This window comes from Lipotes vexillifer, unplaced genomic scaffold (assembly GCF_000442215.2).
Source record: "Lipotes vexillifer unplaced genomic scaffold, Lipotes_vexillifer_v1.1 scaffold543, whole genome shotgun sequence".
Lineage (NCBI taxonomy): Eukaryota > Metazoa > Chordata > Mammalia > Artiodactyla > Lipotidae > Lipotes > Lipotes vexillifer.
In genome coordinates, this window is record NW_006799055.1 from 4019274 (window position 1) to 4039766 (window position 20493).

General features: G+C 45.0%; 1 protein-coding gene across 3 annotated transcripts in view; it reads right to left on the reverse strand.

Moving 5' to 3' along the window:
* ATP8A2 (ATPase phospholipid transporting 8A2) overlaps positions 1–20493 on the reverse strand; it is a 463903-nt gene that overhangs the window by 386805 nt on the left and 56605 nt on the right. For all 3 annotated transcript variants that reach the window (XM_007471455.1, XM_007471456.1, XM_007471457.1), the window contains exons 15-22: positions 17955–18030; positions 14779–14884; positions 14341–14423; positions 11292–11341; positions 10281–10350; positions 7800–7884; positions 6355–6494; positions 5011–5149 (exon numbers count right to left, since the gene is read on the reverse strand). In XM_007471455.1, the coding sequence (XP_007471517.1) occupies positions 5011–5149; positions 6355–6494; positions 7800–7884; positions 10281–10350; positions 11292–11341; positions 14341–14423; positions 14779–14884; positions 17955–18030 (749 nt within the window). The remainder of the gene's footprint in view (positions 1–5010; positions 5150–6354; positions 6495–7799; positions 7885–10280; positions 10351–11291; positions 11342–14340; positions 14424–14778; positions 14885–17954; positions 18031–20493) is intronic.

Consider the following 20493-nt stretch of genomic DNA (forward strand, 5'->3'; position numbering starts at 1 on the left):
GCACTCCCGGCACAGTGCAGCACTCACAGCACACTCCTCTCCTTACTTCATCTAGAAGCAGAACTACTAGACACTTGATCTGCTTCCCAAATACCTTCTGGGTACCCTAATGTGCACACAGAATGCACTAAAATGTACAGAATATCCAATCCATATTGTGGGAGACAGACCAATAATGGTTCATATCACAGAAGGTATGAGGAATATGGGACTAGAACACAGGCTTACAATCCTGGATCTGGAGCAAGGCCTCGGGCTGCTCAAAGCCGTCACCAGTGGTCTGACGTGGACAAGTCTAACACCATGTCTAGACGTCTACACTGCATCCTCAACAGATACCTTAATTCAGTGGTACATACACACAATGAAACATTACTCAGCCATAGAAAAGAATGAAATAATGCCATCTGCAGCAACATGGATGGACCCAGAGATTATCGTACTAAGTAAAGTAAGTCAGACAGAGAAAACAAAGACCATATGACATTGCTTATATGTGGAATCTAAAATATGACACAAATGAACTTACTTACAAAACAGAAACAGGTGCACAGACATAGAAAACAAACTTATGGTCACCAAAGGGGAAAGGGAGGAGGGATAAATTAAGAGTTTGGGATTAGCAGATACACACACTGTATACAGTGCTATGTATAAAATAAACAACAAAGTCATACTGTATAGCACAGGGAACTATAGTCAAAATCTTATAATAAACCATAATGGAAAAGAATATGAAAAAGAAAAAATATGTACATGTAACTGAATCTCGTTGCTGTACACCTGACACTAACACAATACTGTAAATTAATAATGCTTCAATTAAAAAATAAGATAAATAAAGAATAGAATTTTTTAACATCTTTATTAGAGTATAATTGTTTTACAATGGTGTGTTAGTTTCTGCGGTATAACAAAGTGTGTCAGCTATACGGATAAATATATCCCCATATCCCCTCCCTCTTGCGTCTCCCTCCCACTTTCCCTATTCCACCGCTCTACGTGGACACAAAGCACCGAGCTGACCTCCCTGTGCTATGCGGCTGCTTCCCACTAGCTATCTATTTTACATTCGGTAGTGTATATATGTCCATGCCACTCTCTCATTTCGACCTAGCTTACCCTTCCCCCTCCCCGTGTCCTCAAGTCCATTCTCTACGTCTGCGTCTTTATTCCTGTCCTGCCCCTAGGTTCTTCAGAACCATTTTTTTTTAATTCCATATATGTGTGTTAGCATATGGTATTTGTTTTTCTCTGACTTACTTCACCCTGTATGACAGACTCTAGGTCCAGCCACCGCACTACAAATAACTCAATTTTGTTTCTTTTTATGGCTGAGTAATATTCCATTGTATATATGTGCTGCATCTTCTTTATCCATTCATCTGTTGATGGATACATAGGTTGCTTCCATGTTCTGGCTATTGTAAATAGAGCTGCAATGAACATTGTGGTACATGACTCTTTTTGAATTATGGTTTTCTCAGGGTATATGCCCAGTAGTAGGATTACTGGGTCGTACGGTAGTTCTATTTTTAGTTTCTTAAGGTACCTCCATACTGTTCTCCATAGTGGCTGTATCAATTTACATTCCCACCAGCAGGGCAAGAGGGTTCCCTTTTCCCCACACCCTCTCCAGCATTTATTGCTTGTAGATTTCTTGGTGATGGCCATTCTGACTGGTGTGAGGTGATACTTCATTGTGGTTTTGATTTGCATTTCTCTAATGATTAGTGATGTTGAGCATCTTTTCATGTGTTTGTTGGCAATCTATATATCTTCTTTGGAGAAATGCCTATTAAGGTCCTCTGCCCATTTTTGGATTGGGTTGTTTGTTTTTTGATACTGAGCTGCATGAGCTACTTGTACATTTTGGAGATTAATCCTTTGTCAGTTGCTTTGTTTGCAAATATTTTCTCCCATTCTGAGGGTTATCTTTTTGTCTTGTGCATGGTTTCCTTTGCTGTGCGAAAGCTTTTAAGTTTCATTAGGTCCCATTCATTTATTCTTGTTTTTATTTCCACTTCTCTAGGAGGTGGGTCAAAAAGGATCTTGCTGTGATGTATGTCATAGAGTGCTCTGCCTGCCTATGGTTTCCTCTAAGAGTTTTATAGTGTCTGGCCTTACATTTAGGTCTTTAATCCATTTTGAGTTTATTTTTGTGTATGGTGCTAGGGAGTGTTCTAATTCCATTCTTGTACATGTAAGCTGTCAAGTTTTCCCAGCACCACTTATTGAAGAGGTATCTTTTCTCCACTGTATACTCTTGCCTCCTTTATCAAACATAAGGTGCCCATATGTGCATGGGTTTATCTCTGGGTTTTCTATCCTGTTCCATTGATCTGTATTTCTGTTTCTGTGCCACTACCACACTGTCTTGATTACTGTAGCTTTGTAGTATAGTCTGAAGTCCAGGAGCCTGATTCCTCCAGCTCCGTTTTTCTTTCTCCAGACTGCTTTGGCTATTCAGGGTCTTTTGTGTTTCCATACAAATTGTGAAATTTTTTGCTGTAGCTCTGTGAAAAGTGCCATTGGTAGTTTGATAGGGATAGCAATGAATGTGTAGATTGCTTTGGGTAGTACAGTCATTTTCACAATGTTGATTCTTCCAGTCCAAGAACATGGTATATCTCTCCATCTGTTTGTATCGTCTTTAATTTCTTTCATCAGTGTCTTATAGTTTTCTGCATACAGGTCTTTTACCTCCTTAGGTAGGTTTATTCCTAGGTATTTTATTCTTTTTGTTGCAGTGGTAAATGGGAGTGTTTCCTTAATTTCTCTTTTAGATTTTTCATCCTTAGTGTATAGGAATGCAAGAGATTTCAGTGCATTACTTTTGTATCCCACGACCCTACCAAATTCATTGATTAGCTCTAGTAGTTTTCTGGTGGCATCTTTAGGATTCTCTATGTATAGTATCATGTCATCTGCAAACAGTGACGGTTTTACTTCTTCTTTTCCGACTTGGATTAGAATGTTTTTTAAAAGGTCAATTTTAAAATACCTAATGGATATGAGTGCTTCTGAAATCAAAACTACAAACACTGTTACACCTTCTTTGAAAAAAGCACAAAATAATATAGCTGTTAATGGAAAAAAACTGGACAGGTATCAATCACCTTGTGAGGTTCAGCAAAGCCTCACTTCAGCAACGATTAACACCTTCCTTTGGGAATAATGAGCCATCCGTGTTTTCTGGGTTGATTTTGGGAACTCTGCTTTCACTTGTGTTTACCTAAACTTGGCTAGACCCTGATAGATGCAGGTGTGACACAAGGACAGGAGGACAGGGGCGGGGCAGGTGCAGCATCACTGCTCTCATGCTTTCTGTGCCCTCTATAAACAGGAGCCATGGATCAACAGCAGGTGTTTTAGACCAAATTTACATGGGAAATACCTTAAGGGCTGATGTATATACAGAGAAAGAGACCCTCCACCAAAAGCAAACGTATTATCCTTCATCTATAAAAATGTTGCTGACGACACCAAAGGGCTGTAAGCAATGGGTTTTTATTATCTAGTTGTAGTGACAGGTCTACACAGAAACATCACCGCACTTTTCTCCAAAAATATGTGTTTAGGAAACAACAGGTACAACATGTACATCTAATCCTTCAGAGACTGTTCGTGAATCACATGTCAGTCTCTGGGGACTTTAATCTCACTTGTGTGCGAGTCCAAGAGGACTACAGTCTTGATAAGAAACGATTAAGTGGCTTTTTTTGTCTATTAAGAAAAAAAAAAGAGGAAATGCACTCCAGACAGTAGGCATTGTCTATAACTGAGGTTCTCTGAGTCGGGGCTGATTCAAAAGAGAAGATTGAAGGAAAGGGCTCCACTAGAACCAGCTGATCGCGTTCCAAGGAGACTCCTCTGAATAGGACACCAGTCACTCAACTTCAGATGTTCTTTCTGTATGTTTCTTCCTGCAGTGAGCTGTGACATGGACTCTATTCCCATCAACACATGAGAAGTCATGTAGCCCTTTCATTTTATCACCTATGCACCAGAGCTTGTGACACAAGGGTGACAGAAGTCCTAGATAATTTTAAAGCAATTCAAACCAACAAAATTAGATTTTTTGGGACTTCCCTGGTGGTCCAGTGGTTAAGAATCCGCCTGCCAATGCAGGAGACACGGGTTCGAATCCTGGTCCGGGAAGATCCCACACGCTGCAGAGCAACTAAGCCCGGGCACCACAACTACTGAGCCTGTGGCTCTGGAGTCCACGAGCCACAATTATTGAGGCTGTGAGCCACCACTACTGAAGCCGGTGTGCCTAGAGCCCGTGCTCCACAACAAGAGAAGCCACTGCAATGAGCAGCCCATGCAGCACAAAGAAGAATAGCTCCCGCTCGCCACAACTAGGGAAAGCCCGTGCGCAGCAACGAAGACCCAACGCAACCAAAAATAAATATAAAATAATAAATAAATTTTTTTTTAATTAGATTTTTTTTTAATTAGTAGTCACAAGTCCTTTTCAAACTAAAAACGTGCTGCTTTAACACTCATAAAGTAATTTGGGCTAAAATTCCCTTTCTTCAATTTTCATTTCTGCGATGCTTAGCAGGCAGAGGTTGCCAACCCAGATGGGGAAGGGAAAGGTTCAAGCCTTATTAGGAAAACCTATGAATTGGTAAAAATCATTATAATGCCTATAACTATATAAAATAATAATGCATATTTAAACTTAATGAAAACATGCTTAGTCTCTGAGACTAAATTTTTGTGAAGAAAGCAATAAGAAAATCAAACTCTCATCAACTTTTGAATTCTCTGGCCTCTGTAAGTATGTTTAATACTTTTCAGGAAGGTGTCAAAGTCTTACGGTTTATAACGGGCAGAGAATGCTCATAAAGAGCATCTTAAACTTTTCTCGGTCTTGTGAATGAAGAATTCTATAAAACACTTCTGTCAGTGCATCTCAGGAGCCCTTAGGCACCTCTATAAGACGGCTCAAAAACGTAATACAAGAATCAGCATTGGGAAATTATTCTTTAAATGAATTACCTATGTTAACTGCCGTTTCTTGTTTGTCGCCCGTCAACACCCATATTTTAATTTCTGCCTTTAACAGAGTTGCTATGGTTTCTGGCACGCCTGCCTGAAGACGATCTTCTATGGCTGTGGCTCCAAGCAGCAGCAAATTCTAAATTAAAAAACAGCTTCCATTAAAGATGGGGACACACGTAAGGGCAGCATGAATGATGAAACTCTTGACAAAAGAAAGGCAGTCAAAGTGTTCTGAGACAATTACCTCATTTCCTGCACATTAAACCTTTGTCTGCAGATAATTAATGACAGTCACATGTGTGGCATCTCAAACCCATCCACAGGGCTAGAACCCCTCCACACACACGGGCCAGCACATGCCATCTACTTCTGGGTACACGGGCACCTTGGGATAGAAACCACCTGGCAGCAGAGCACATGGGTGAGTTATCCTGGGGACACTAACAGGACTGAGGCTTCTCTCTCACTCCACTCATGAGTCAAGGGCTGTGGTACAGTTAACACATGAGAAAAAATTATTCAGTGACCAAAAAGGCCAACTACGTCCTGAGTGCCCACCTCTGGCCAGGGGACGCACAGACATCGCACCTATTTAATTGCTTTATGATTCTCAAAGTAATTTTGGAATCTCCAGGGAAGCAGGGTAAATGAACATTTGATTTCACTTCCATCCATACTCAAGTTCCATTAAAATGACAAACAAGGGGGAAAAAAATCAGAGGGGAATTTAAAAGAGATAAATAAAATAAAGCAATGAGAAAAGCAAGCAAGCAATGACTTCAAAGCTACTGCAACTGGAAGATGGGTGGACCAGTGGTTGCTGACATGAAACAGAAAAAGCTGAAATCCAGCTCCCAGATTCGAGGGACTCAATCTGTGGGAAGCTGCCTCATGTCTTGGGAGAAACTGAAATAACAACAAAATTACGTAGGCAGCATGGAGCGGCAATGGCAAAGCTCGAAGAGGACAGCAAGTGTGAAAACATTTAGTAGGTACGATGTCCAGCCAGCCTAGGCACTCTGACTGCTCAGGAAACTCAACAGGGCCAGCTAACGTCATTAAACCTCATCTTAGGCAAACCCAGAAATTCCCCGATGCCGTTTTTGAACTGATAGTTCTTAAGACGTGAATGCTTAGCAGAGGGTGGCTAGACCTTTCTGAGAGCTCATAAAAACTGAGTGTTTCTTAAAGCAAAGAAACGATTAAAAGCTAATGGTGAGTTAAGATACTTATAAGATCAGAGAACATCACTATATAGACAAAAGATTTCTGCACCCAAACTTTTTTGCTCATTAGGTGTCACTGGGCATGTAATGTAACGCATCTACCACGTGCAATTACCTTCTCAATGATCTCGTAACACTCTTCCAGCCGCTGAGCTCTGTCCTTCAAGATGGTGCTGGCTTCTTGGTAGACTTTGAGCCACTCAGCATAATCACTCTCAGAGAGGTCGGCGTAAGCCACACAAAGGGTCCGTAAACCTGCAAAACAGTCCCGCGTCTCCCAGTGAGGGCCCTAGTGACGGGCAAGCAGGGTGCCTTACCCCCAGGGGACACCGCGTGTGCAGAAAATGAAAGAGACCATCCGCTTTATAGGTCACTCTAAGTCAACGTGCACACACTCAGAAAGAACTGAAAAGCAACCTTATTTTAACAGAAACCACCGCTTCTACAGATGTTGACAGAACAGGAGAAGCCATGAGACTGAACTCCTCACAGCAGAGGACAGAAGCCGTGCTCGACCCACACACACAAGGAGGGACGCACAGACATCGCACCTATTTAATTGCTTTATGATTCTCAAAGTAATTTTGGAATTTCCAGGGAAGCAAGGTAAATGAACATTTGATTTCACTTCCATCCACACCCAAGTTCCATTAAATGACAAACAAGGGAAAAAAATCAAAGGGGAATTTAAAAAAAATAAATAAAATAAAGCAATGAGAAAAGCAAGCAAGCAACGAATTCCCATCAGCCAGAAGGCAAGACGGGAAGTGTGTTTCTAGACAGCAGTAAAGGCCCAGTGTGCTACGACGTGAAAGACACAGGCTTTCAAGCAGCTGTGCTTGTGTGTGCATGTGTGTCCCTGTGTGCGTGTGTCTGTGTGTCCCTGTGTGCATGTGTCCCTACGTGTGCACATGTGTGTTCCCTGGTGGGCATGTGTGTCCCTGTGGGCATGTGTGTTCCTATGTGCGCACATGTGTGTTCTCTGGTGTACATGCATGTGTCTGTGTGTGCACAGACGTGGATACATGCGGCCAGAGAGGCTCAGGAAGGCAACGAGGCAGCAGCCGGCACTCAAGCTCTCATCATATACACGTGCAGGGGAGCCTGACACTGCAGGGGAGTGTTGTTTAAAGCCCTTCTGAGAACTCCCTTCCTGTTCTCCACGGGTTCAGTGGATTATTCTTGGCTGAAGTCAAGGGTAAGCCAGTGTCATAAGGGAAACGAGAGAGTGCCTGGGAAATAAGGTGAGTTTTCCGAGAAGGGAGTGCAGAAGCGGAGGGCGATTCTGCATAGCATCGTGGGCTGGCCTGCCTCACCCTCGCCCCTCTGGTTAAGAGTTAGTGGATGACGTTTAGGTAACAAAGCAGTCGTTCTACAGCCACGACTCTTGTCACTGCCACCGATGCAGAGGGTGGGGACGGGGTTGGCACTAGAAAACGACCCGCCTTTGAAGCAAGCCAAGTGCTGCACAAAAATGACACGTGAACACGAAGGCTCACCCGACTGCCCCCTGAAAGCACAACTCCAAGGGCAGAAGTAACATTTCCAAATTCCACTCACCTTCCGTGGCAAAATACTCCAGATGGCACAGTGTTTCCTCCATGTATTTTGAATCTTTAGAAAGTCTCTCAAAAATCACGTTATCCTGTAAAATAGGGAAACGCCGTGACTTGCAAACCTCAGGTCAGCTGACGCTCTAGCACTGCAAGCCCAGCTCTGTTTTCGTGGTGTTGATCCAGCACACACCTGGGTGGGCGAGGGGAAACACAGTTCTTGGCTGGATTCAGTCATGAGCTTTGGAAAACAACCTGGGGGTGGGTGTGTGTCCATACAAACACACCGGGGAGGACCCTGGGTGTCAGGAGAATGAATAATCAGGGACACGATGGGGCCGACGTTCACCTAGATTTGCAAAGCTCACACCAGACTTTGTTAACACCCTTTGCAGAAGTGGGAAGCATAAAACACACACCCTAAATTGCTCAAGTGTACTCTCCCTTCCTGATGCTGCAGGAGCTCCCACCCAGGGAGGGCACGACCCACTCTGCACAGAACCTGGTTCAGCTGAGAACACATGGTGTGGACAGCTCATCACCTGGGGACTATTTCTATGACCCACAAGCAGGGCTGGAGGATTGCAGGCTACGGATCATGCATCAAATATGTGATAAATGGCAGTTTTAGGCCCCCCCAAATCTAAGAAATTTAGTTTGGTTTAGGGGAAACAGGTTTGAGGAGAATTAAATCCTGTAACAAATTAAATGCACCCCTACAGCATTTCCTGTTGACCCTGGTCTATGGTTGCCCCCCTTCCTCTGTTCCTCACACTGACCCCCTTCTGGCCTTGCTGTGGTTCTCAGAACACAATGGCAAATAAACAACCAAAAAGGTAAGAAAGAGTATCATATGAGAACAGAATCTAACATAATTATCTAATCTTTCCCAATCTAACCCAATATAATCTGGACCTTGGTGAGTCCAGATCGGACGCCTTAGAATTCACACACCTTTACTCACTTTTTAAAAAGCTCTGTCACTGTTCTCAAATACTTATTCCCACAATTGGTAAAGACGAGTAAGATTTCCAACGAATCACTGATCCTAGTGTAGCCTCATATGTCCCGACATATGTCTCAAAAAATGAGCTTAATAAGTCTTTCCCTCAACACATAAGACCACAGTTTGACAGAATGTAGTTTTGTAGGTCAGGCTCATAAACAGTAGCATCTTTCCTTAAAAATTTATATTCGATGACCAGGAGGCAGACAGGACAGAAAGCCTGACATAGGAAATGACCGGAAGGGGCAGTAATAATAGACCACAAATGGACATTACCTCAAACCTGCCAGCCAGCCTCTGTAGTGAATAAAAACTAAACCACGAATATTAAGAATAGCTGCTACAGAAAAAAATACACAGCAGAGGGCTTCCCTTGGTGGCACAGTGGTTGTGAGTCCGCCTGCCGATGCAGGGGACATGGGTTCGTGCCCCGGTCCGGGAAGATCCCACGTGCTGCAGAGCGGCTGGGCCCGTGAGCCATGGCCGCTGAGCCCGCGCGTCCGGAGGCTGTGCTCCGCAACGGGAGAGGCCACATGAGTGAGAGGCCCGCGTACCGCAAAAAAAAAAAAAAAAAAAAAATTACCTAAAACAAAGTTCTCCAAACAGAAACAAATCATATGGCAATAGATGAGCCTGATGTTCAGTTCTGATTGTAACGAAAATGCATTCAGATTAACAACCTGGTCAGGATTAACAATAAAGCTAAATTTCCCTTGTGTGGATCTCCATAGGTAAAGCCAATTCCCTACCAGAGTGAGGGCTTTGACACTGAGAGCCCAGGTCTTCCCCTGCCCTCTCCTACTTGCTAGCCTTCTAGAATAAAGTTACTTTTTAAAAGAATTAAGGTATGGTTAATTTACAATGTTGTGTTAGTTTCAAGTGTACAGGGATGTGATTCAGTGATTCAGTTAAGTTCTTTCTCAGATTCCTTTCCATTATAAGTTATTACAAGTTACTGAGTATAGTTCCCTGTGCTATACAATAGGTCCTTGTTTATCTGTTTTACATATAGTAGTATGTATCTGTTAATCCCAGACTCCTAATTTATCCCTACACCCCTCCTGCTGTCCCCTTTGGTAACCATAAGTTTGTTTTCTATGTCTATGAAAAAAAAAAAAAAAAAAAAAAAAAAAAATACATATCAGTGTCCTTAAAAGATCATAGCTTGATACAACTGACTGAATCTTCCAAAGTCACCACACGAGGATAGAAAACAGGAATCAGAATTCACACTCTAAGGATTCTGCAGGACATGGCCAGCTACTGTTTCTGAAACCAACTACCAATGAACAGCAAGCTTTCCACTGACCTCCTTGCCACGCTGGTTTGAACCCCCATCATCTTCAGGGGGCTTTTACTACTAAGTGAGCGTCAGGCTGACTGAAAGAGCCTTTCAACCCTGGGCTACCATCAAGGATGCTGAGAACAGCAGTTAGGGAAGCAGCAGGGGTCCCTGGCGTGCAGACCTCAGCCAGTACTTACAGCCCCTTTACAATAGAGTCGTAGCTGTCCTGAAGGGGTTCGCACAATTACAGACATCCTTTTTCTGTCGCTGTAGGGTAAAAACAAAAAGGAAAGAAATCTGTCATTGGTCTGTTTTATAGGACCACATCCTGTGATTAAACACCAAACAACCCAAAAGGTGGTCTGGCTGGCCCCCAAATGGCCAAGCTCCGTCTTCCCTACCTTTGCCCTCAAAGTCAGACTTTAATTGTGTATCTCCTACTCTTTTGCATAAACCTATTCCTTTCCCTGCCGTGGAAACTCACTAGCACAGCTCTTGATAGAAGAAGAGACAGAAATGTGGAACTTGAGCGCTTTACTCTGTGTCTAATTTGCTCCTGACAATACTGTGTCCGTGTACTTTTATTTCACAGCTCAAAAATGTTCAGTTACCTGCCCAGTAAGTAGCAAAGTGCAAGATTCAGTATAAACCCACTCCACTCAAAAGCATCTCATCATATCTTCTTTTGACTGAAGTGGAAAGAAATGATGAATTCCGAGGACCTCCCGATTTAACGCTGAGGTCCCTTGATAGCTCCCTCCCCAGCCGCAGCCCCAAGCACATGCACAGCCACCTCCTTCCTCATCTTTCAAAGGGACCCGCCCTCAGTCACTGACTCATTTCTCGCCCATCTATATATAGACAGGAAGTCCCCTCGATATGAATGAGTTCCCTTCTGAGAGAGCGCGTTCGTAAGTCCGACAAAGTTAGCCTAGGTACCTAACACGATTGGCTATACAGTACCACACTGTAATGGGTTTATAATACTTTTCACACAAGTAAGACATAAAAAACAAACACAAAAAATAAAGAAAACATTTTTAATCTTAGACACATGAACTAACTTACTGGACATGCGAATGCACGTTCGTGTCTTCGAAAGTTCACAGCTTGAAGTTTGTACATAGGGGACTTACTGTGTGTATATGTAGACAGAGAGACAGATAGAGAGGGACGGTTTATTTCAAGTGCACAAAAGAAAAACATACCTAGAAAACTCCAGGACATTAAGGATTCCAAATGTCTCCTCCTGTCCCATCTAGAGGAAGAAAAACAGGCTCTTACCTGAAGTGCAAAGTATTAAAATCTCAAAAAATCTCAAAACAGCCAGCTCCCCAATCATAAACCTCTCTATCCATGCCTCTCCCCAATCCCTCCCTTCCTCTCCCTCCCCTCCAGTTCCCTCCCTCTCTCCCTCCATCCATCCATCCCATCCCCCCCCCCCCCCCCCCCCCCCCCCCCCCCCCCCCCCCCCCCCCCCCAGACACCTTCCACCAAGTACTGTCTTCCCCGTCAGTCTGGTGGGACCATAGCTCCCCCTTCTGGTGCAAGCGTCTCCTTTTCCTCCAGCGGGAGTGGCTGTCACAGTAGCTGATGACAGAGTAACTTCCAAGACATACAAATAAAGGACACAAGCTACACAGGTCCATCCGAAACCTGGGGCCAGTTATGCTTCCGAATCCAGAATTTTACACATCTCGCAGAAGCAGGTGCACACACCGTATGCCACTACATCCCCAGGGGGGCCAGGCACCACACCCTGTAACACAACACGTTGATTTCCTGCAGCAAGATGCATGGCTATCCCCACCAAGTGAGATTCATAAAGAACAGAAGTGGCTCCATGGAAGTTTCATTAGGTTTCCCTACCAAATGTCCACACCCCAAATTTAGGGGAAAAAGCGTGGAATTCAAAACTTTTTCAATTTTGGATTTAGAAACAAAGGAGCGTAACTCTGCACCAGATTTTAGGGCAATTCATCAAATGCCTTTTCTCTTTGGGTTCTTCAAAGTTGGAACGTCAGTATTCTTAACTGGGCTTCCCTGGTGGCGCAGTGGTTGGGAGTCCGCCTGCCGATGCAGGGGACATGGGTTCGTGCCCCCGTGCCCCCGTCCGGGAAGATCCCACATGCCGCGGAGCGGCTGGGCCCGTGAGCCGTGGCCGCTGGGCCTGCGCGTCCGGAGCCTGTGCTCCGCAACGGGAGAGGCCACAACGGTGAGAGGCCCACGTACCGCAAAAAAAAAAAAGAAAGAATTCTTAATTTTTCTCCAGAAGATTCCAGATTATGTGTGCACAATCTACAAACTTTTCAATCGAACCTGCCCTTTCTCTTGTCCCCTGGGTCTGAGAGAAATAATAACTGAAGGAACACACAGATCCCCAAGTGTGTGGCTGACACACACAGAGCACTGGGAAGTCACACGTCCCCTCCACAATGCCCCGCCCCTTCGCTTCCTAAAACACAATGAATGGGCCACTTAACCCAGCCCCCGTCAGCCTTTACCCCCTTCTCTCTGCAAGTGCCAGTTCCCTTTCCCCTCAGCCTGGCCCAGCTTTGCCAGGTCCCCGTCCAGAGGGTCACCGCTGCCACCCCCTTGGCACCCATGCCGTGACCGCCGGGAGCCCACCACCTCTGCGCCGATGTCACATCAACACCCTCACACGGCCCCGACAGACCAAATGATGATCAGTAAGTCCACTTCTTTTTTTTTTTTTTTTTTTTTTTTTAAGAGTATGCACTTTGGCATCTGATTTTTTCTTAAGTCTTTATTGAATTTGTTACAATATTGCTTGTTTTTTTATGTTTTGTTTTGTTTTGTTTGGCCATGAGGCATGTGGGATCTTAGCTCCCTGACCAGGAATCGAACCCGCTCCCCCTGCATTGGAGGCAAAGTCTTAACCACTGGACCGCCAGGGAAGTCCCAAGCCACTTCTTGTAAGTAGCGGGTAACCACCTCGAGGACCTGTGGGTTGAGGATCCCTCGGTATTCACAGCTGAATAGGATTTTTAAAGTTACTGTTACTTATAAATCTTATCTAATCACATGGTCTATTAACTCCGTCGCCCCTCCCAATCCCCATGGCTGCACTGCGGAGAAATACAGCAGCACCCATACACCTGAAACCTGGCCGTGAAGGCTAAAATCTCCTCAAACTGGAGGTGAAGACGACACCATTGGTGAGAAGCTTCCACGAAGCAAACTCTATATTGTCAGTACATTGTCCCAACTGGTAGCGACTGTACGCTTCCCTAAGCTAAATTCCCTGTGTTGGTTGAAATCAAGTACAAATAAACATGCTCTGATCTCTGTACTCTGTAAAAAAGAAACTGAAAATGCCAAGAAATGGGCACTCTGCACACGGTATGTTATTTTTTAGGTTTTGCACGTAAGGAAAAGAACGAACAGACTGCCACCAGGTCAGGAACAACATCGAGTTATTACACCAGATGGAAGTGAACTTCCAATGCCTTCAAGAGATCCAGGGATTTAAGGATGCACAACGCCAAGAGCTGTAAAAAGCCGCGAGTCCTCCCCAAATTGAGGGTGGGAACAGCACAGGGGCGAGCAGGCAGGGACTTGCCCGAAGACGCTCATCCACCCAGGCAGCAGTGAGCATGGCCCCTCCAACTGCTCAACACAGAGAACGCCCATCCCACCTACCCACCCGTGTCCCTGCTGCCACCCCAAGGATCCCTATTTGACCTTATTCCCGATTCAAACTTTCTCTTCTCCCCAGATTTCTCCCTCTGGCTCCCTGAGAGGGAAACTCAAAAAAAATCATAAAATAAACTTCTTGATTTCAGAGGGGGAAAACCCATATTAAAAAAAAAAAAAAAGATCTTAAGTGCCAACTCCCTCCTCTGCCAGCCCAGGAGACCAGAGCCAGTGACCGAGGGCTTCAGGGAGACAGACGCAGACCCGCCCCCGAGGACAGGAGGGTATGGAGCTTTTCCCAACAACTATGGGACTCAGAGCAGGCTTCCCGCATTCTTTACTGCACGTTATTCCACATCAGTGGATGAAAGACTGCAGACAGCACCTTTAAGAGAGAAAGAAGACGCAAAAACAGCACACAACACTGAGGCGACAGAACCGCACGACATATCAATTCTCAACACACCTAGTTTCTCACAGAGAAAAAACAAACAAAAAACTCAGCTCTCATGTGCACAACAGATGTGCTATTTCTGACATACAGTCTTCCAAAAAGCGGGTGACCAAGAGCGTCCGGCGGTACCCTGGGGTGTCACTTACGGCCTCTATGATGACAGAGTAGGGCGTTCTGGCTGTGAAGACGAAGCCCAGCTTTCGAGCCCCTTTCACCAAAGCAGCTTCATCTGTCAATAAAGAATTGAGGAGGCATTGACTAGTCTCTGGGAATGACAGGATTCTGTTTAGCACGTGTTCTCTCTCACGCGAATGGGATCCACACCAGCGACAGAGGCCTGGCCTTCCGTGCAGTAAAGACCAAGGATCTAGAAGGCGCTCACTTGCTCTCCCCCAACCAGGAGCCTGAAAGAGGCGCTTCCATCAGAGGAGAAGCCACGGACCTGGAACTAGTCCCCCCGGGCGCTCTGCAGCCGGCGTGAGACCAGGGGCACACAGTGGGGGCTTTGCGGGGCCGCATCACCTCCCAACACCCAGGTCCCCAGAGAGGGGGGCAGCAGGGCACACCCAGCCAAGAGGCCTCACCTGGGGAGGAGGCCTGGTAGATGATGTTATCTCTGTCCTTCTCGGGGACCACGGTGTGGCACACGGCCAGGAGGGTGAGGAACTCCTGGATGCAGGGGGCTGTGGGCTGCAAACGGGAGCCGAGGTCACCCGACTGTCAGGACACCACTGACATACACCAGAGTCAGGTTCAAGGCACCCCACCCCCCCCCCCCCCCCCTCACTCACACTCACACACACTCACACACACACACACACACACACACACACACTCACTCACACACACACCCCTGTAGCTCCTAAGGCAATGCCACAGGTTCTGTCAAACAGTTTGAAAACCAAGTTTAGATCAGTCTTTTTCTAACTGTAGGGCACAGCTCATTAGTGAATTATGAAATCACTTTAGTGGCTGGAATCTGATTTGGAAAACAAAAAGTGCATTACATGAACTAATGGCTAAGTATTGGTATATAAAACCTGTTATATGCGCACACACACACCCTCACATTCTGAGCTGTGATACAAATTGTATTTCTTAATGTGGATCATGGTCAAAATGGCTCGAAAGCCATTGCTTTACATCCTCTTGTAGCTTCAGTTCCTTCCATTTCCTCAGTCACATAAAACTCCATCCATATCAAGCCACTTGTGGTTCCCCAAACCCATCTTGCCCTTCCTCTTCTATACGTGTAAGTGTACAGTGCTAGGCACCAGGAACGCAGTTGCAAGAAAAAACAAAATCTTGCTTACACGGACAAATATACAAATCACACTATTTAGCTGTGAACCCAAATAAGTAGTCTAAATGAAACAAATATGGATTTTCAAGAACGTGTACCAAAGACAATCAGGGAGACAAGGGGGCCATCCCTGAAGAAGAATCAATTAGCAGAGATCTAAAGAACATGTCCCGCTTAGAACCCCGGACGCCTTCCTGCTCCCGTGAGAACAGAGGTCGGGAGCCCCAGCGTGGACCCCAGGTGCCCCAGGACCCAGCACCTGCTCGCTATCTGGCCCATCTCCTGCCACTCGCCCCCCGCAAGCCTGAACCCTCCACCAGCCACTCTGTCTACAGCTCCTCAAACTGAGCTCGTCCTTTCCCGCTGGCCCACGGCCGTCCTCCACCTGCTGTCAGCCAGTCCCTCTATTCGCGCATCCTCGGGGCTTCAGTTTACCAGCTGCATCATCGAGGAGCCTGTTAACACCCCGTCTTGGAATGCGGTCTCTTCCCCTACTACCTACTACCTGGCAAGGTGTCTGATGTAAACTAGGCCCTTAAACTGTCTGCTAAGTGAATGGGTCTCTTATCTGATCAGTTTGCTGTTTCACAGTCTAACTTGTTTGCTGCTTTTTCCTAAGACAACACTGGGATTCCATGGGACTAGCTCTTCTCACGTCCTCCGCTGCTTTGGCACCTAGTGATCTATGGCAGGAAAACAAACTTCGGGAAACTAGACTCGGAGCCATCTGCCAAGCCTGTCTGTCACCCTGCACTTTCTCCGTGCCCCTCCACCATCCCAACGCAAACAGACCATTTCAGTCACCCACCCACATTATTACCCTCAACCTCAATACTGTATTTGAGGATGCTTGAGTCCTCTATCAGAAAGCAAGTCCTCACGGGGTGCTTGTTTCTTTGACAACCTTAATGAAAACCTCTCTTCTCCAGAGACGGTTCTTCTGAGATGTTGTTCCTTCCTCTGCTTGCTCTACCCTAGTAGCTGTGTCTACCTCTAAGACCAAATACAGGAAAGGACGGTATCAGTGTCTGTGACCATGACACAGAGCACGGCCTTCAGCGGCATCCTCTGTGAGGTCTGGGACCACTTTGTCAGAATCACCAGGGCTGAGGCCCTGCATCCCAGGGCCTGGGAAAGTCTTCTTAGCACTGCTGGGAAAGTTTTAGCATCAACAAATACGGACTAACTGAAATAGAGAAAAGGAGGCTTCCTCACTGAAAATGCAAAGAACATTTTAAGTATATCTATCTCTTCACAAAAGTTGGGAAAGATAAAGTTTTAATGTTGCTTGAGTTTACCTAATTTTAAAACTAAAATGTTTTTCAGAAAAGAGTCATATTAGGTCTAATTTATACAGGTTAAAACTGGTTGTGAAATGCTTTGATCATTGAATACTTTTCTAAGTCGGTGTTTTTCAGAATAGCCTTTAGAACAAAAATGAATTCAGATGAACCGGCGATAAATCCTGGTCTGTTACAATAGTTCAGAATGTGACATCACAGTTCAGAAGTGAACAGACCAAGGTCCTGACTCTCATTTCTACATCTGTTTGCCGGGTAACTCTTGGCCAAGTCAATCTTTCTATGCAACTTCCCATCACCTCTCTGGGGTGACTCGGGTGCTAAAGGAAATATACTTCAAATGCCTAGCACATAGTAGGATGCTGTAAATGCTACGTGTTGCTATATCTTACTTTTGTTTCCTAAATCATCCTAGCCAAAGGATACTGTAATTACTTTTCAAAATACATGACCTCTTATATTCACAACTATGAAGAACTCGTGCTGCAAAAACCTTACAAAGCAAAAGAAATCTGAAATGTTAGAGAATTCGATGGTAAGACTCATCTCGATCGTGATGTGCTACTTTATAACTTCACCACATATTTAATTTGGCTTTAAGTTATGCAAAGTGCTCACCACAAATCGATCACATCCCTAAAGCACTAACACTATATAAGCGAGGTCACATCTCTTCCCCAGACTCCAAAATGGCAACTTTCAAGACATTACACACATACATAAATGAAAGTGCATCACAAGTTATTTAAAGTCCTAGAAGCGTGTACATGTTAATCCCAATCTCCCAATTTATCACTTTGCCCCGTGTTTCCTCTTTGTAAATAAGTTCATGTGTATCGTTTTTTATTAGATTCCACATATAAGTGGCACCATATGATACGTCTTTCTTTGTATGACTTACTTCACTTAGTATGATAATCCCTACACACTACTATATACAAAAAAGATAACTAATAAGGACCTACTGTATAGCACAGGGAACTCTACTCATTACTCTGTAATGACCTACATGGGAAAAGAATCTGAAAAAGAATGGGTACATGTATAACTGATACACTTTGCTGTACATCTGAAACTAACATAACATAGTGTAAATCCAGTATTCTCCAATAAACATATAAAAATAAAAAGTTCTAGAAGCAAACGGCAGCCTTACATGATGATCCTCAATGTTCTTCAGGAGTCTGGGGTCATCAAAGTCACATGAGTCACTAGGCGGAGGAGGTATCCGGCTGGAGAGAACAGAAGATACTTACTCAGCTCAAAAGTTCCTTCAAGATAACTCACACCTAGTAAGAATCTGTCTTCAGGAAGAACCACACCTAAAAAGCCTATAACTTTGTATTAACCTTTTCAAGATTTGAAATACTCGCTATGATTTCAAACCTCAAGGCAGTAAATCTTTAACCCGACTATAAACAAAATACAGATGGTCCCTGACTTACGATGTTTCGACTTAACAATTCTTCAATTTTATGATGGTGCAAAACTGATATGCATTCAGTAGAAACCGTACGTCGAACCTTGAATTCTCATCTTTCCCCAGGCTGGCGACACGTGGGACAACCCTCTCTCGTGATGCCGGGCAACACGCGCAGCCCCAGTCAGCCCCACCATCACGAGGGAGAACGACCCATACACGTACAACTACGCTGGACCCAGACAGCCACTCTGCTTTTCGTTTGCACTACAGTATTTCATAAATTACATAAGATATTCAATGTCTTACTATGAAATGGGCTGATACTGCCCAACAGAGGGCTAACGTTAAGTGTTCTGAGCACGCTGTAGGTAGGCTGTCTGTAGTGGAATAACTGAGGACATGGAAAGGAGACGTGACCCATGAGCCCCCACCCCCAGCAAACTGGGGGCTGGCGAATAAGCCAGAACTGCAAACAGTCCTGATTGCTTTGAGCCCCCCCCCCCCCCCCCGGCAAAACGGGGGCATGCGAATAAGCATTGAGTGCTTTGGGCGCTGATCCATGAGAATGTCCTCAGTGTAATCAGTTGTGGTGGGAACACAAGGCAATGTCCTTGTGCAACCTCAGTATAATCAAAATAATGGTGGGAACTTTGTGCTGCTTTTGCGCTCAAGGACAAAGCACGGCATGTTTTCAAGAAAGCCCGTTATTGCTTGTATAATTAACAGAAACATAGGTTGCTGCTTTGGCATTTCTGAAGTGTTAAGAAAACAAGTTTTAAAATGTAAACCTAGATAATGCTTTAATAAAAGCTACCACAGCAGGACAGACGGCGCTGTTTTGCCTGAGCGAGCGGCAGCCCTCTACTGCTGTGCTTCGGCACAATTCATCTCGTGTGATGAGCTTACTTTCGGCCCTGTCATAAGATAAACTACAACAGCTGTCCTAAGCTGTGATGTTTGGTAGGATTGGGGTATTAACTGCACTTTTGAATTCTGATCTTTTCAACTTACGATGGGCTCGTCAGGACATAACTCCATTGTAAATGGAGGAGGAGCTGTAGTTACAAGGAGAAGAAAGAGATGCAAGGATGAACACCATGACTTTATCATTTCTGTTGGTCCCTGCATCTACCAGGGAGAACTCCCCAGAGTGCCTGCTCCAAGCATGTAAAATTAGAGGAATTGTGGCAATGTATCTATGCAGCCATTCATGGCCAGAGCTTGTATGTGCAAGAGAAAAAGGGGGCAAATAATTACAAAAAAGGAAACGTGACATGATGGCTCTGCACCGTCGCAATGACGAGGCGCCAAGGGCTGAGTAGACTCCCTTCTTTGCCCCTTCCTGAAACCCTGTCTTCAGGACAAAGACAAGGGAAGACAAGATGACAGCAGAGCCGATGTCAAGCTGAATGCTGAATAGATATCAGAGTTTAGTGCAGCAGAGAAAACAGAAACCAACAGCTTGCAAGGGGAAGCACCTAAAATGCAAGCTGCTGCCCCCAGCAGAACCCTGGTGAAAGCTGAGGACATGGCAGCACAGGGTACCTGTGAGATAAAGGGAAGGTGGAAAACAGGACAGGCTCCAAATCCACCTGACCAAGACTCAGTCTGTGAGAAACCGCCCTCATCCCAGGCAGCCAGGCACCTGAACCTCTGCACCCAGAACGAAATGAAGGTCTATCCTCCAGAAAGCCTAAACCAGAGTAGCCCTGGACCCAGAAACACTGAGCACACAGGTGGATCGGATACAGCATCCTCCCTAAACCGGAGTTTTAAGTGAAACACTGTATACATTGAAAGGTATGATCAACAACCCTCTGCCTCCACTCAGTTCCCATAACACCTTCAGCCAGATTTACAGCCCTTGGCAGGAAACTGGAGAGGTCTCCTTGCAAGAAGATGACTGACCGGCTCAAAAGAAAGACACACAGATGCTAACATCAGAGATCCTCTAATAAAACAGTCCTGGCTGATCATTCCACAGGGAAGACAGACAGTCATCAACCACACTGTCCCCCCTACATACATGGCCCCAGCAATCAGCTTTCTTAGTGTAAAAATCTTAAAACGTTAGCAGACAACACCACTAGTCTTAAAGGAAGTGCAAATCAAAACCACAATTCACAGCCATTGGGATGGCTATTATATATATAAAAAAGACAAATGCGATACCCCTTCACAGCCATTGGGATGGCTACTATATATATGAAAGACAAACAGAAATTAACAAGTGTTATGAGGACATGGGGAAATTGTGCATTACCAGCAGGAA